General features: G+C 43.3%; 1 protein-coding gene across 3 annotated transcripts in view; it reads left to right on the top strand.

Annotated features, from left to right (window-relative positions):
- The window catches only part of edrf1 (erythroid differentiation regulatory factor 1), a 76,288-nt gene that overhangs the window by 54,222 nt on the left and 4,186 nt on the right, over window positions 1-17,880 (top strand). For all 3 annotated transcript variants that reach the window (XM_068052756.1, XM_068052755.1, XM_068052754.1), the window contains 2 exons: window positions 1,225-1,378; window positions 12,642-12,757. In XM_068052756.1, coding sequence (XP_067908857.1) covers window positions 1,225-1,378; window positions 12,642-12,757 — 270 coding nt within the window. The remainder of the gene's footprint in view (window positions 1-1,224; window positions 1,379-12,641; window positions 12,758-17,880) is intronic.

Genomic DNA, 17,880 nt, shown 5'->3' with positions numbered 1-17,880 from the left:
TTGCCTTTTCCATGCTGTTTAGAATCTTGTATACTTAAGATAAACTTTCTCCAATATCTCCTTTCAAAACTAAACAGTTCAAGTTTCTCCAGTCTTCATAACTCCTGTCATAACACTAGCAATAGTCTTGTGGATCTGCTCTTTACTGTATCCGATACTTCTATGTTCATGACCAGAGCTAAACACTATACTTAAGGTGTGGTCTGACCAGAGCACTATATAGTTTGAACATGACTTCCTCTGACATATTCTGTAGTTTGGACTACGTGATTAAACACTCTGTTGGCTTTGCTCTGCATTGGTTGGATATACTGGCTCAGCGATCACATATTGACCTGAGTCAGAAGGTTGTGGATTGAAGTCCCACTTCAGAAACTTGAGGATATAATACATAGGGGTGCTACACAGTTGGAGGTGCTGTCTTTCAGATGCCAAATCAAACCAAAGTCCTGTCAGCCTTCTCAGGTGGATGTGGAGGATCCCGTGGCACTAATTGAACAATAATAGTTGAGTTTTCCTGATCACCAACATTCATCCCTCAAACAACACCACACTGAACAAATTATCTGGTCCTATCTCCAGTGGGACCCCTCAATCATTTTTGAAATCAGCCAAAGTGCCCCATTTGCTTCAGAAACCTCTGTCACCTACCTTCAGCCTCCAGGTATGGCTTGAAAGTCTGTGCAGTTCCTGGCTTGGGCTTTGAACTGCGTAAGTCAGCGTTCCCCAGTTACCAGCTCAGTCCCCTTACTGCCAACTTGACCAAATCAAAAGTTTGAACCCCCCGTTGGCTATATCTACTCTGCCACTACTTACCTCATTTCTGTTTGTGTGCAGATTGGCTGCCCCATTTCCTTACAGTACAACAATGACTAGACTTCAAAAGCAATTCATTGGCTGTGAAGTGCTTTGGGCATCCTGATGTCTTGAAAATTCTTTTAAGAATCGAGCATATTTCACTTTACTGAAATCACCTTTCTGGTTTTGTACTTTAGAAACCTAGCAGCAACATCTGGTCAACTGGTTGGATTATTTAATCCAATAAACCTAAATGTTAACATGGGCCATTTAATCCAAACTCCTATCTTAATAAATAAGTGGTCAAGGAACTTGGCAAAAAACAATTCTTCTTGATTTCAGTTAATTAATCCTTACAAAGTTGTGAATGCTGTTTTAAGTCTTAATTGGAAAGAGATGTGCAATCTCTTTTTTTTTTAAATACAGGTTGGTGATGACCATTTTCGTAAGCAGCACCGCAGTTTGGCTGATCTCCATTATAACAAGGCTGTGAAAGTGTTTCAATTGCTGAAAGATGCACCTTGTGAGCTGCTGCGAGTTCAATTAGAACGGGTTGCATTTTCAGAGTTTCAGATGGCAAGTAAGTAAATATAAGGTTCAGAAATGACTAAATCTTAATACTGGTCTCTTAAAAGGTAGCAGTTCTCTAAGTAGTGGATACAGTGCCTAAAGTAAGAATATGAAAAAGACCTGAAATAATATGGCGAATAATTGAAAAACAACTAACCCTAATTGATCCAAATTGCATTTGTCCAGCTGTCCTGCATGTATGGGCACATTCTGGCCCTCCCATGCATGCATTTGTGTAATTTGTGTACGCACACAATTCTGATTGAGATTTTCCGATTTGCTCTCTTCTGAGGAGTGGTACTGAATCATGGCAATATTAGACAATTAGCACAATCTTGGTGGGAGGAATGGAGAAGCTGTATTTCAGAGCGCCTGCTTACAGTTATGATTGGTTAAATGCTACAGAATTTGCAGGGGTAGGTGGTGGTGTAGTGGTATTGTCACTGGACTAGTAACCCAGAGACCCAGGGTATTGCTCTGGGGTCATGGGTTCAAATCCCACCACAGCAGAAGGTGGAATTTGAGTTCAATTAATAAATCTGAAATTAAAATTAAAAAGCTAGTCTAATGATGGCCATGAAACCATTGTTGTTTGTTGTAAAAAAAAAAAACCATCTGGTTCACGAATGTCCTTTAGGGAAGGAAATCTGCTCTCCTTACCTGGTCTGGCCTACATGTGACTCCAGACCCACAGCAATGTGGTTGCCTCTTACATGCACTCTGAAATGGCCTTGCAAGCCACTCAGTTGTGTCTAACCGCTACGAAGTCAATAAAAAGGAATGAAACTGGACGGACTACCCGGCATCGACCTAGGCACCGGAAACGACAACGGCAAACCCAACCCTGTCGACCCTGCAAAGTCCTCCTTTCTAACATTTGAGGGCTTGTGCCAAAGTTGGGAGAGCTGTCCCACAGGCTAGTCAAACAACAGCCTGACATAGTCATACTCACGGAATCATACCTGACAGACAATGTCCCAGACGCTGCCATCACCATCCCCGGGTATGTCCTGTCCCACCGGCAGGACAGACCCACCAGAGGATGTGGCACAGTGGTATACAGTAGGGAGGGAGTTGCCCTGGGAGTCCTCAACATCAACTCTGGGCCCCATGAAGTCTCATGGCATCGGATCAAACATTGATAAGGAAACCTCTTGCTGATTGCCACCTACTGCCCTCCCTCAGCTGATGAGTCAGTACTCCTGCATGTTGAACAGCACTTGGAGGAAGCACTTGAGGGTGGCGAGGGCACAGAATGTACTCTGGGTGGGGGACTTCAATGTCTATCACCAAGAGTGGCTCGGTAGCACCACTACTGACTGAGCTGGCCGAGTCCTAAAGGACATATCTGCTAGACTGGGTATGCAGCAGGTGGTGAGGGGAAAACATACTTGACCTCGTCCTCACCGATCTGCCTGCCGCAGATGCATCTGTCCATGACAGTGTTGGTAGGAGTGACCCTGCACAGTCCTTGTGGAGACGAAGTCCCGCCTTCACATTGAGGATACCCTCCATGTGTGGCACTACCACTGTGCTAAATAGGATAGATTTCGAACAGATCTAGCAGTGTAAAACTGGGCATCCATGAGGCGCTATGGGCCATCAGCAGCAGCAGAATTGTACTCCACCACAATCTGTAACCTCATGGCCCGGCATATCCCACACTCTACCATTACCATCAAGCCAGGAGACCAACCCTGGTTCAATGAAGAGTGCAGGAGGGCATGCCAGGAGCAGCACCAGGCATACCTCAAAATGAGGTGTCAACCTGGTGAAGCTACAACACAGGACTATCTGCGTGCCAAACTGAGTAAGCAGCAAGCTAAGCGATCCCGTAACCAACGGATCAGATCTGAGCTCTGCAGTCCTGCCACATCCAGCCGTGAATAGTGGTGGACAATTAAACAACTAACTGGAGGAGGTGGCTCCACAAATATTCCCATTCTCAATGATGGGGAGCTCAGCACATCAGTGCAAAAGATAAGACTAAAGCATTTGCAACAATCTTCAGCCAGAAGTGCCGAGTTGTTGATCCATCTCGGCCTCCTCCTGAAGTCCCCAGCATCACAGATGCCAGACTTCAGCCAATTCGATTCACACTGCGTGATATCAAGAAACGACTGAAGGCACTGGATACTGCAAAGACTATGGGCCCTGACAATATTCCGGCAACAGTACTGAATACCTGTGCTCCAGAACTTGCCACGCCCCTAGCCAAGCTGTTCCAGTACAGCTACAACACTGACATCTACCCTGCAATGTGGAAAATTGCCCAGGTATGTCCTGTACACAAAAAGCAGGACAAGTCCAACCCAGTCAATTACCGCCCCATCAGCCTACTCTCAATCATCAGTAAAGTGATGGAAGGTGTCATCAACAGTGCCATCAAGCGGCACTTGCTTAGCAATAACCTGCTCAGTGACGCTCAGTTTAGGTTTTGCCAGGGCCGCTCAGCTCCTGACCTCATTACAGCCTTGGTTCAAACATAGACAAAAGAGCTGAAATCGTGAGGTGAGAGTGACTGCCCTTGACATCGAGGCAGCATTTGATCGAGTATGGCATCAAGGAGCCCTAGCAAAACTGAGGTCAATGGGAATCCGGGAAAACCCTCCGCTGGCTGGAGTCATACCTAGCGCAAAGGAAGATGGTTGTGGTTGTTGGAGGTCAATCATCTCAGCTCCAGGACATCACTGCAGGAGTTCCTCAGGGTAGTGTCCTAGGCCCAGCCATCTTCAGCTGCTTCATCAATGACCTTCCTTCAATCATAAGGTCAGAATTGGGGATGTTCGCTGATGATTACACAATGTTCAGCACCATTCGTGACTCCTCAGATACTGAAGCAGTCTGTAGCAATGCAGCAAAACCTGGACAATATCCAGGCTTGGGCTGATAAGTGGCAAGTAACATTCGTGCCACACAAGTGCCAGGCAATGACCATCTCCAACAAGAGAGAATCTAACCATCTCCCCATGACATTCAATGGCACTACCATCGCTGAATCCCTCATTATCAACATCCTAGGGGCTACCATTGACCAGAAACTGAACTGGAGTAGCCATATAAATACCGTGGCTACAAGAGCAGGTCAGAGGCTGGGAATCCTGAGGCGTGTAACTCACCACCTGACTCCCCAAAGCCTGTCCACCATCTACAAGGCACAAGTCAGGAGTGTGATGGAATACTCTCCACTTGCCTGGATGGGTGCAGCTCCAACAACACTTGAGAAGCTCGACACTGTCCAGGACAAAACAGCCCGCTTGATTGGCACCCCATCTACAAACATTCACTCCCTCCACCACCGACGCACAGTGGCAGTAGAGTGTACCATCTACAAGATGCACTGCAGCAATGCACCAAGGCTCCTTTGACAGCACCTTCCAAACCTGCGACCTCTACCATCTAGAAGGAGAAGGGCAGCAAATGCATGGGAACACCACCACCTGCAATTTCCCCTCCAAGTCACACACTATCCTGACTTGGAACCATATCGCCATTCCTTCACTGTTGCTGGGTCAAAATCCTTGATCTCCCTTCCTAAAAACACTGTGGGTGTACCTACCCCAAATGGACTGCAGCGGTTCAAGAAGGCAGCTCACCACCACCTTCTAAAGGGCAATTGGGGATGGGCAATAAATGCTGGCCTGGCCAGCGATGCCCAAATCCCATGAATAAATAAAATAAAATTGGTATTTCTACTCTTGAAAGCACCAATATACCATTTTGTGTGACATTGGTAACTTGTAGGGCAGTACTTGATTTAGTACTGGAGGTGTGACAGGGAGGCATCAGTGATGACTGTTGTCAGCCATGTACTTGCATGATTTTGTGCATGCTCAAGAAATCACCTTTGTAAATTATAGAATCATAATCTAAATGTGCTACTGCAAAATAAGTATCTTATAAATGAAATAGATTAGAAACAGCATACACCTTTGATTGCTCAGGTGCCAGTTTGAGCTAAACTGTTTTGAAGGTGTCTGATGGAAAGGAGAGAATCGTAGAGAAGAATTATACATGATTCTGGTGCCTCCTAGCAGGCAGCTCCAAAGGTCATTAACAGTGCTCTGGGAGCAGTTCACATGCACTTCTAACAGTATTGCTTCCATTTAGATTTTGGCTGTTTTAGAGAGAAAAAGGAATAATGACGCAAATTGATAGTCCTTTAATATGGCATGTTGGTTTGATCCAGTAATTCTGCCTCCTTTGCCACCTGACATGCTCTTATGGTTTTCCTCTCCACGGCTGCAAACTCTACTTTTAATATTGGTCATTTTTGGTTTAATTTTTGAGCCAATCTATAATCAGATTTTGTCTGTCAGACTGTTTTGATTCAGTTTAAGGGGCGCATCTGTTGGTGAGTTTATTTGGTGGGCGGTGCCTGGTGCACGTAGAGGCATATGGGGTGTGCAAAGGAATGGAGCACGTGTGGCTGTTTGGTGGGGGAGTGAGGTGGTGTGGTTGGAGAACAAAAAGTGAAAGGTAAGGGGAGCCTAACAACAATGTTACCTTGGCTGGAGAGATTGAGGGATAGGATGGGATTGATGGGAGTCTGGGGAGGGGTGGATGAGATGATAGAATTGGTTAAGTGTGCCAAAATGGCAGGGACAATTATTTGATAGAACTTATTATTTGAAAGCTATTCTTTGTGCTGAAAATGAAGATTCACTAGATTTGAATGAAAGGTTTTTGAAAAGCTGTCAGGTGAATTATAAGAATACATCAATGTTGATTCTATAGACGAAGGCAAAGATGATGGTCTATACCCTCCAGAGTTTGTACACAGTATCTGCGATGGGTATGCCACTGCACACATTTAGACTCGAGGAAGGAGCAGTTATAATGTTATGAAACTTGAATCCTAAGCAAGGATTTGGTCATGCAACAAGATTGGTAGTTGGAAAGATGTTTTCTTTGATAGATGCTGAAATGTAAACGTACCTTTTCAACTCAGGAGAAAACAGTTCCCAATTAGACTTTCATATTCTGACTATAACCAAGTCTTGAGGCTAGACTCTTGACAAAATTTTTATTTATATTCCTAGGCCTGTTTTTACACATGGACAGCTTTATGTATTTATGTAGCTTTTTGCAGAGTGAGAAGTTGTGATTCAGTTAGTCTTTAGTGAAAGAATAACTAGAAATCCTGTATTTAAAGTAATACAGTTGCAATAAAGATACTAATTTGACCGCAAATATTTTGCAGGTTTCTGCTAGTCATAGAATATTAATATACAGAAATAGGCTGCTCAACTTGACTATCACCTCATGAGGCACTTAATTCAGTCTCAAGTTTTGTAGGCCAATAATTGTCAAGTAACCAACATTGTCAAAGCAGGTCATTTATTTTCTTTGCTGTTTGTGGAACCTTGTGTGTAAATTGACTGCCACGTTTGTCTGCATAAGTGACTACACTTGAAAAGTAATTCATTGGCTGTAAAGGACTTTCGGACATCCCAAAGTGTGAATGGCACTATATAAATGCAAGTTTGTTCATTAAATTTGAACAAAAAGAAAAACTTATGTTTACAATAGTTCCTTTAACGTAATAAAACATCGAAGGCGCTTCACAAGAGTATAAAACAAAATGACACTGAGCCACATGAGATATTGGGTCATTTGACCAAAGGCTTGGTCAAAGATGGAGAACTTAAGGAGTACTTTAAAGGAGGAAAGCATGATAGAGGCAGAGAGGTGTAGGGAGGGCATTCCAGGGCTTAGGTCCTAGGCAGCTGAATGCATGGTCACCAATGGTAGAGCCATTAAAATCGCTCGAGGCCAGAATTAGTTGAGCACAGATAACTCGGTGGTGAGAATTTTTAAATCAAGGCGTTACTTGACTTGGAGTCAATGTAGGTCAGCAAGCATGGGTAATAGGTGAATGGGACGGTGCGAGTCAAGACATGGGCAGCAGAGTTTTGGATGACCTCAAGTTTACAAAGTGTAGAATGTGGGAAACCAGCCATGAGGTTTTGGAATAGTCAAGTCTGGTGGTTAAAGGCTTAAATGAGGGTTTCAGCAGCAGATGAGCAGAGATGGGTGAAGTCGGGTGATATGGAGATGGAGGTAAGCTGGTCTTGCTGATGGAGGTAAGCTGGTCTTGCTGATGGAGGTAAGCTGGTCTTGCTGATGGAGGTAAGCTGGTCTTGCTGATGGAGGTAAGCTGGTCTTGCTGATGGAGGTAAGCTGGTCTTGCTGATGGAGGTAAGCTGGTCTTGCTGATGGAGGTAAGCTGGTCTTGCTGATGGAGGTAAGCTGGTCTTGCTGATGGAGGTAAGCTGGTCTTGCTGATGGAGGTAAGCTGGTCTTGCTGATGGAGGTAAGCTGGTCTTGCTGATGGAGGTAAGCTGGTCTTGCTGATGGAGGTAAGCTGGTCTTGCTGATGGAGGTAAGCTGGTCTTGCTGATGGAGGTAAGCTGGTCTTGCTGATGGAGGTAAGCTGGTCTTGCTGATGGAGGTAAGCTGGTCTTGCTGATGGAGGTAAGCTGGTCTTGCTGATGGAGGTAAGCTGGTCTTGCTGATGGAGGTAAGCTGGTCTTGCTGATGGAGGTAAGCTGGTCTTGCTGATGGAGGTAAGCTGGTCTTGCTGATGGAGGTAAGCTGGTCTTGCTGATGGAGGTAAGCTGGTCTTGCTGATGGAGGTAAGCTGGTCTTGCTGATGGAGGTAAGCTGGTCTTGCTGATGGAGGTAAGCTGGTCTTGCTGATGGAGGTAAGCTGGTCTTGCTGATGGAGGTAAGCTGGTCTTGCTGATGGAGGTAAGCTGGTCTTGCTGATGGAGGTAAGCTGGTCTTGCTGATGGAGGTAAGCTGGTCTTGCTGATGGAGGTAAGCTGGTCTTGCTGATGGAGGTAAGCTGGTCTTGCTGATGGAGGTAAGCTGGTCTTGCTGATGGAGGTAAGCTGGTCTTGCTGATGGAGGTAAGCTGGTCTTGCTGATGGAGGTAAGCTGGTCTTGCTGATGGAGGTAAGCTGGTCTTGCTGATGGAGGTAAGCTGGTCTTGCTGATGGAGGTAAGCTGGTCTTGCTGATGGAGGTAAGCTGGTCTTGCTGATGGAGGTAAGCTGGTCTTGCTGATGGAGGTAAGCTGGTCTTGCTGATGGAGGTAAGCTGGTCTTGCTGATGGAGGTAAGCTGGTCTTGCTGATGGAGGTAAGCTGGTCTTGCTGATGGAGGTAAGCTGGTCTTGCTGATGGAGGTAAGCTGGTCTTGCTGATGGAGGTAAGCTGGTCTTGCTGATGGAGGTAAGCTGGTCTTGCTGATGGAGGTAAGCTGGTCTTGCTGATGGAGGTAAGCTGGTCTTGCTGATGGAGGTAAGCTGGTCTTGCTGATGGAGGTAAGCTGGTCTTGCTGATGGAGGTAAGCTGGTCTTGCTGATGGAGGTAAGCTGGTCTTGCTGATGGAGGTAAGCTGGTCTTGCTGATGGAGGTAAGCTGGTCTTGCTGATGGAGGTAAGCTGGTCTTGCTGATGGAGGTAAGCTGGTCTTGCTGATGGAGGTAAGCTGGTCTTGCTGATGGAGGTAAGCTGGTCTTGCTGATGGAGGTAAGCTGGTCTTGCTGATGGAGGTAAGCTGGTCTTGCTGATGGAGGTAAGCTGGTCTTGCTGATGGAGGTAAGCTGGTCTTGCTGATGGAGGTAAGCTGGTCTTGCTGATGGAGGTAAGCTGGTCTTGCTGATGGAGGTAAGCTGGTCTTGCTGATGGAGGTAAGCTGGTCTTGCTGATGGAGGTAAGCTGGTCTTGCTGATGGAGGTAAGCTGGTCTTGCTGATGGAGGTAAGCTGGTCTTGCTGATGGAGGTAAGCTGGTCTTGCTGATGGAGGTAAGCTGGTCTTGCTGATGGAGGTAAGCTGGTCTTGCTGATGGAGGTAAGCTGGTCTTGCTGATGGAGGTAAGCTGGTCTTGCTGATGGAGGTAAGCTGGTCTTCAGATATGAAGGAGAGAGGGACAGTTTCTCCCTGAGGAGCGAGAACTGTTAATAGCTACCAGGAGGGAAATTGGGTGGGCAGCAGTTTAGTGGGAACAGGAGGTGGGTCTTCTAGACAAGACGAGCTCAGACGGCATGAGGGGAAATATTGGAGAAACTAGAGAAAGATGCAAGTTCAGGGCTAGGGCAGGGGTGAGGTTTAGTAGAAGGGAGAGATGTGGCAGAGGCAGCTGATCACAGTGACAAAGAAGTCCATGAGTCCCTTGCACTTATTGTTGGTGAGGGTGGAGGAGACAGGGGAGAGGGATCTAAGAAGACAGTTTGCAGTGGAGAATAGTAGCCGGGGTTATTTTTGTGTTTCAGGATAATCCTGGAATAGTGAGCAGTTTCAGCGGCCAAAAAGTGCCATTTCTCTTTTAAATAGTGACCTCCATTAACTCTTTACCACCTATTTTTTGATCTACAATTATAGTATCCGCCTCATCTGAAATTTGAGGAAAGTTACTTATTCAGCATCTCTCACATACTTGCTCATTCTTCGCTATATCTTTTAACAGCCCTACCCCTAAGTAATGTTCCTGTAGAAAGTCTTTATTACATTTATCTCTCTTGCTCTATCTTAGACTTTCTAGTTTCCCTTTTTGTAGCTTTCTAATGTTCTCTATTTATCCTGGCTTTAATGGGCACCATTTAATCTGAGCAGAAGCTTGCTATAATTTGCTGTTTGTTCCTAGTCTAAAAATCTTTTCCTTGACTTTATTTTTTCTATTCTTTCAAGTATCTTAAGGTAATGGCTTTCCAAATATGCCCATACACATAGGTCACTATCTGTTACCCAGGGCTACTCATTATGTAACCCAAAAATCTTGCAATACTGTTCATTTCTCACTTGGTGGCTACAGACGCCGCACCCCAATTAAAGGCATGCTCCAGATCGTTCCAAGTATAATTCCAATGTCTTTCTTCCACTATCACCACAGGCTGAAAGAGAGAACTAATTCATACTAATAGAGACTTGCCTAAAATAGCACTAATGTTTGTGTCCAAACTGTAGTGATTAGCATGAGTGAAATGCACTATGAATATTGGTGAACTCTACCTTTATTAGCATAAAATTGACTTCAGCCAAAATATCCCAGACAAGATTGAGAATTGTTGGAGCAGGTGGAATTAAAGCTACAGCAGTAAGAGAATAATTTAAGGACATAAATGATAGAAGAAAGGAAAAAGAAAACTGAGTAGAATAACCAACAAATAACAAATGTAAAATGTATTCAAGCAATGATAAAAGTAGTAAAAGTTAGTGAGAAATGAGTTGGACAGGTTGCAGCTTGACTCTTAATCGCAGATCTCCTTGGGAATGTTAATTTTGATAGGGAGTTCAATGGCAAGCATAGTACAGACCTCTGTATACTTGGACCTTTTTTGCGTTCATTCTCTTCTCTTCCCACACGCTCCTCACCTTTTTAAAAATACCCCCAGTGACTTGAGATTTTTTTTTGCCTCAACACAACTGGCCCGAGAAAGTGATGACTTCAAGAAACCACAATAGTCAAAACATAAATAATTTACAAACCTTTCTTTGTTTTTTTGTTTCAACACAAGTTGAGGTGTTACTGTTGGAGATTGAACACTTAAATCTTTGGCGTCAAATGTTAATATCAATCACTGCCAGTCAGATATGACATCATTAGTTAGAAAAACAGGAGTAGGCCATTCAGCCCCTCTACTGTTCTGCCATTCAGTTAGTTCATAGTTCATTTGCACCTCAACTTCATTTACTTGCTTTTGATCCATATCCCTTGATATCATTATCTAATAAAAATTTGTTGATCTTGGTCTTGAAGATATCAGGTGACCTAGCATTCCTAGCCATTTGGGGGAGAGAATTTCCCCAAACCTTTGTGTGAAAAAGTGCTTCCTGATTTGATTCTTGGCTCTAATTTTAAGATAGTGTGTCCTTGTTCTGGATTCCCACAGCAGAAGAAATCGCTTCTCCGTATCTACCCCAGCGAATCCTTTTATAATTTTAAACACCACAATTAGATTGCCCCACCCCCATCTAAATGCGAGGGAGTACAAGCCATTTATACAACCTGTTCATATTTAATCTGTTATGTCCCAGTATAATTTTGGTGAATCTGTGCTGCACCTCTTCCAAAGCAAATACCTTTTTTCTGAAGTATGGTGCAAAAAAAAACTGCCTGTTCCAGATGGGGTACCAAGACCTCTTCTGAGAATATCATTATTTCTATTGTTTCATTATATAAACCGCAGGGTAGAGTTTTCACTTTGGGTGTAATCGGTGATTCTGGCACAAATTGCCCTGTTCGTAAAAGTTCCCCCTCCGCTACATTTCTGCTCAAACTCATTTGCATATCACAATGCAAAATCTCCCATGAGCAAGTGTTTCAAAATGTAATGGTTTAAATTTTGCTTTTAAAAAATTTTCCTTGATGCGTTTGCATGATAACTTGGTGTGGTTTGATTAATACAACTGAAAATATCAAAAAGAAGCATTTTAAATCAGTGTCAATCCTCCAACTGAGTAACCTGATCTTAAATTCCTGAAAATGACAAAAATACTATTTTCTAGTTAGATTGGGATAACGTAGTCAGTTTTTTTAGTAATTTTTTTTAAAGTTCATTCAAAGCCTTTCAGAATTTACCTATTAGTGCTGTTGCACCCAAGAGATCCAGCTTAATTTTGGAACCTCCTCAAATGCCTGCAAATGAGTGCAATTCGTTGAAACGCCCCAGTGCTGATTAATTCACTTTGTGGGCAGGGCCTGCTTCTAACACACTGTTTTTAAAACTGGTGTAAAAGATTGCAAAAACTTGAGTTGCACTGAGCTCAATTTGCACTTAAAATTCTCCAATCTTGCCCGGTTATGCCAAAACAGGGGGAGATTGTACCAAAAAAGGGAAAAAAAACACAAAGTGACAACTCCAGGCCCACTTACTTATTATTCACTATACTCTGTTCTATGAGTAAGTTATGGAAAGATTCTTTAAAAGTTTTAGGGTCAAAATCACTTCTCACTCCACATACTTCCACTCAGGCTTTTTTTCTCATTATTAGTAAGCAGAATGACATGCCACTGCAGGGAGATTGCTGTGCACTGTTTCCCAGATTGCTGTCAAACAATAGGCAATTTTTCATTTTAAAATGATAACTGACCCCTTTTAAGCAATGATTAAAACTTTAATATCCAATGGAGGTTGTTGGCAGGAAGATTGCAAACTACAAGCTGACAAGCTTGTTCAGAATTTGATTAATTTTCATGTTGTGGTATGCTTCCTTTTTAAAATAAAACCTAGGTGAAATAGTGATGTTTTCTTTCCCTTGCTTTGCAGATCAGAACAGCAATGCATCAAAACTGAAGACACTTTCAGGAGCACTGGATATAATCATCCATTCAGAGTCTTCATTTCAGCTTATCCAGACTGAACTTTCATGTGCCCAAGCACTGGTAACTATTTTCAAACTATTTTATTAGGGCAAGGGAAGAAAGAACTAGGTGATGCAAGAGGTAGCATATTCTTCTTTCAGTGAGGTCAAATCTGTCTCAGTCTGATGAAATGGATATACGGAATGATGAGGGAAGCCTTCCCTCTGCTGGCTGAAACATCCCTACATGAAATGGCTTTAGGTAGTAAATGCAGTTGACGATATTCAACTGAATACAACTGACAATATCACTGAAGAACTGCTAAAGAAAAACACATGTAAGAAAAGAAAACATCATACTGCTGCTGAGGTGTGCTTTTCTCCAATCAGGATGGAGACCAAAAGGAAGAAATGCTTTATTCTGCATCTGAGCTTATCTTGTATCTGACTTGAGAATTCTAGGTAATGGAATTGTGGTGTATCAAGTGTTCCAATCCCTTATTCTGAAATTCCTCAAACAATTCTCAGTCGCTTAACCTGCCCCTCTATTCCCCCAAAAAAAGTTTTCAAAATCTTAATTGCAGTCCAGTATCGTCCAGTTGTTTTATTTTTAGCAAATTAAATTTCAAATTATAGGTCCCAATTTTAACTCTGAACAGCGTGTGAGCGGTTAAAATTAGAAAAATTGACTTACCGTACTGTTCTTGCCTGAAACATGCTGACTGCTGTTTTGATACTGCAGTTCAGAGGTTGCAAATGTACATGCCAGAAAGAGGCATGATGTATTCATATAGGTGTCTGATGTCATATGGACACCAGGATTTTAACTGGGTAGGTCTAGTCTCGTGAAAAACACGCTGAGTAAATCTTACGCTGCAATGGCTTCACTAAATTGACTCACGCAATTAGAAGCTTCATTTAAACAGGCACTGAGGTCATTACATTATGAGAGGCTTTTTAAAAAATATCTTTTTAAGAACTCATTTAAATTGTGGAAATGGATTCATTTGGAAGCCTGAAGAAATGCTGGACATTGTTTTTTTTCACTTGGGTCATTGAAAGGACACGACTGAAAACGCTTGCTGGAAGAATCCAGGTGTGCTTAAAAACCTCTACTGGAGATCACTTGCCTTAAGATAAATAAACAGAAAGCTTGGACTAAGGGGAGATGTTTATAGAGAAGCCACATGTCACGGTTTATGTGGGTCAAGAGGTTGACTCTCTGTTTGGGGTTTGGATTGTTTTGGTTCAGTTGGGGTGTGAACTGTTTTGAGGCGAGTTGGTGTTTTACCTGTCAAGGAAAAAGACACCCCCAGCTCATCTGTCCTGCATTCCTCCAAGAGACCCTGAGAAGGCCAGTGTGTCAGCTCCTCTTTCCTCCTGTCTTCGGAAAAACCCTGCGATTCAAATGTGTGCTGGCTGAAACCCCCGATGTCACATTTGTCCTGGAAAAACCTGCCAGATTAATTCTCTAAGCTGCTTGAAAAGAACTGCTTCTGAAAAAATCCCAGTGACCTGTCACCGTATGCCTGGATGCCAGGCCAAAAGGACAGCTGACATCCTTCCATATCTTTTTCTTTTTTCTTCAAGAATTAGCAAGTATTTGGCCAAAGTAGTTTTTCTTGTAACACACCTTTGCAGAGAGAATTTCTGTATTATTTTCAGTGTGTGTGTGTGTGGGATTTTAAAAGGGAACTTTCATATTTCAATCTGTGTTGATGCTTTGTTTCGCTGGATAAGTCTTGTTTTATAATCTGATAATTTTTTGTCTATTAAAGAAACCTAGTTGGTGTAGTTTATTCTGGGATAAAGAGTAGAGCATATGATTGCATCAGTAACTGGGTAAACATTTAAATATTTTAGAATTTAGAGATACAGCACTGAAACAGGCCCTTTGGCCCACCGAGTCTGTGCCGACCATCAACCACCCATTCATACTAATCCTACACTAATTCCAGATTCCTACCATATCCCCACCTGTCCCTATATTTCCCTGCCACCTACCTATACTAGGGGCAATTGCTAATGGCCAATTTACCTATCAACCTGCAAGTCTTTGGCTTGTGGGAGGAAACCGGAGCACTCGGAGGAAACCCACGCAGACACAGGAAGAACTTGCAAACTCCACACAGGCAGTACCCAGAATTGAACCCGGGTCGCTGGAGCTGTGAGGCTGCGGTGCTAACCACTGCGCCACTGTGCCGCCCTTGTGACCTTTGGAGAAGTGGAACTAGAAAAGACAATGCATTCCTCCCACCTCGGTCGTAACAATTAGGATCTGTGTGCAATTGAATGCTGCATTTCTATGCCAATTCTGAGTTTGCTACTTACTGATTTTTTTTCCTCCCTTTAACTACCTTCAAGTGTTTGTTGATTGTCATGCGTGCTATTTTTGCTTTACACTTTTGGATGAACAAACTATTGGAAAAAAGCAGCAGCAGCTGCAGAGTATATTGGAAGGCAACAGCTGGAGAACGTGGGATACTGACCATACAAGTTCTTGCCTAGCCTAAAAAAATCTATAGACCAAAACCCAGTTTCATGCATCATGCAGAAGGAAGCTGTATTTCACCAGGCAACCTATGGCAGGGCAACCTTTTGTTTGCTGAACCAGGGGACCATGCTTTGCCAGTGACTCTGTCACCAACATATTTAACTTTTTCACCACAAACTCCTTCCGAGCTGCTGTAGGGGGGCATAACATCTCACAGTTTGCAGTACACAGAATCAAACAAGTGCCCTCCTTGCCAGAGCAAACCAGAATATTACCTTCATGATGGATGTCAATAGCAAGAATGAGAAACTTCTGAGATTTGCAGTAGTGGGCAGCTTCTCATGTTCAGGGAATAATAGACTATAGTCTTGTAGCTGTCACGGCACCAGAAGACAAGCCAGCAGCTTTAAATGAAGAACTGCTACAATTTGCATTTATATGACACCTTTAATATAAGAAAACATCTCGAGGCATAAAATGAGACACAGAAATGGCCTAAAGCTTGGTCAGACAGGTGTCTTAAAGGAAGAAAGCAAGGTAGAGCTAGAGGGGGTTAGGGAGGAGAAATTCCAGAGCTTATGGCTTAGGCAGCTGAAAGCATGGTGATGGAGCAGTTAAAATAGGAAGGTCTTCCACACCATCAGTGTTTAACTGCACCAGTTTTGCTGACAGCTGCGAAGATGTCAGGTGGATAATACAATTAAGAACCAGGCTGAATATAGAAGGTTCAAAGGAGAATTGAAAACACAAATGAGAAGCAAAGACAGTATGAGAAGAGACTCATGGCTAACATAAGGGAATTTTAAGAGTCTTCTATAGGCATATAAATTGTAAAAGGATGGTGAAAGGAGGAGTGGGGCCGATTAGGGACCTAAAAGGAGATTTACGCATTGAGGCAGGGGCATGGCTGAGGTGCTAAAAGCATCTGTCTTTACCAAGGAAGAAGATGCTGTCCAGATGGTGAAAGGAGGTAATTGAGAGACTGGAGAGGGTAAAAATTGATGGAGGTATTATAGGCTGCCTTTACTTAAAGTTGATAAATCACCAGAACTGGGTAAGATGCATCCAATGATACTTAAGGGTGGAAATCCCAGAGGCACTGGCCAGTCTTCCAATCCTCCTTAGTACAGGGGTAGTGCCAGAGGACTGGAGAATTGCAAATATTACATGCTTGTTCAAAAAAGGAAGGACAAACCTAGCAACTACAGGCCAGTCAGTTTAACCTTGGTGGGAAAGCTTTCAGAAATGATAATTTGCGACAAAGTTAATAGTCAGCTAGACAAATGTGAATTGGTTAAGGAAAGCCAGCATTTATTTGTAATGGGCAAATGATGTTTAACTAACTTGCTTGAGTTTTCTGGTGAGGTAAGAGTTGATGAGGGTGATGCGGTGAACATAGACTTCCCAATGGCTTCCTAATAGGCTTGTCGGCAAACTTGAAGCCCATGGAATAAAAGGGACAGTAAGAGTGTGAATACAAAATTGTCTGAGTGACAGGAAACTCTAGTTGTGAACAGTTGTTTTTCGGACTGGAGGAGGGTGTTTAGTAGTGGGGTTCCCCAAGGGACAGTATTGGGACCTCTTTTCTTGATATATATTAATGACTTAAAACTTGGAGGAACAGGGCACAAACTTCAAAATTTGCAGATGACACACACTTGGAAGTATTGTGAACTGAGAGGAGAATAGCGATAAACTTCGCGAATGTAGACAGGCTGGTGGAATGGGTGGACAAGTGGCAGATGAAACTTAATGCAGAGAGGTGTGAAGTGATTCATTTTCGTAGAAAGAACGAGGAGAGGCAATATAAAAGTAAAGGATACAATTCTAAAGGGGATGCAGGAACAGAGGAATTAAGGGGTATACATGCACAAATCATTGAATATTGCAGGGCAGGTTGAGAAAGCAGTTAATAAAGCATATGGGATCCTGGGCTTTATAAATAGGGGCACCGAGTACAAGAACAAGGAAGTTATGATAAACCTGTGTGAAACACAGATTCAGCCTCAACTCGAGTATTGTGTTCAGTTCTGGGCATCACACTTTAGGAAGGATGTTAAGGCATTGCGGAGGGTGCAGAAAAGATTCACATGAATGGTTCCAGGGAACTTCAGTTACGTGGATAGGTTGGAGAAGCTGGGGCTGTTCTCATTTGATAAGATTAAGATGAGGTTTGATAGAGCTGTTCAAAATCATGAGAGGTCTAGACAGACTAGATGGGGAGAAACTAGAATGGTTACAGTGCAGAAGGAGGCCATTTGGCCCTTTCTGTCTCTGCCGGTTCTCTGCAAGAGCAACTCACCTGGTCCCACTCCACTGCCTTTTCCCTATAGCCCTGAAAGTTTTTTTCTTTTCAGATAGTTATTCAAATCTCTTTCGAAGGCCTCCACCACACTCAGGCAGTACATTACGATCCTAACCACTCGCTGAAGATTAGTAATGTCTTGAAAACCACCTCATATTAACCTTTTTTCCAGCAGGGCCTCCAGGGAGGCCTCAGAGAATCTGGAGGCTTACCTCAGACTCGTGTTGTCTCAGTTTCTTGCTACTCCACTCCCAACAGCAAAGATTTGCAAAAGGAAATGCAACTTCACTTTGAGGTGCATCCCTGCTTTAAATAGGCCTTCGGCTGAAAACTGCCCTGGAAGTGGGTGTGCTTACTGCTGGGTCAGAAAATTGGTTGGGAACTCCACTGGTGAGATTGGGGCCAG

This window comes from Heterodontus francisci, chromosome 20 (genome assembly GCF_036365525.1).
Source record: "Heterodontus francisci isolate sHetFra1 chromosome 20, sHetFra1.hap1, whole genome shotgun sequence".
NCBI classification, from domain to species: Eukaryota; Metazoa; Chordata; class Chondrichthyes; order Heterodontiformes; family Heterodontidae; genus Heterodontus; species Heterodontus francisci.
The sequence above is the reverse complement of the archived record's forward strand: the minus strand, read 5'-3'. Positions and strand labels throughout refer to the sequence as shown.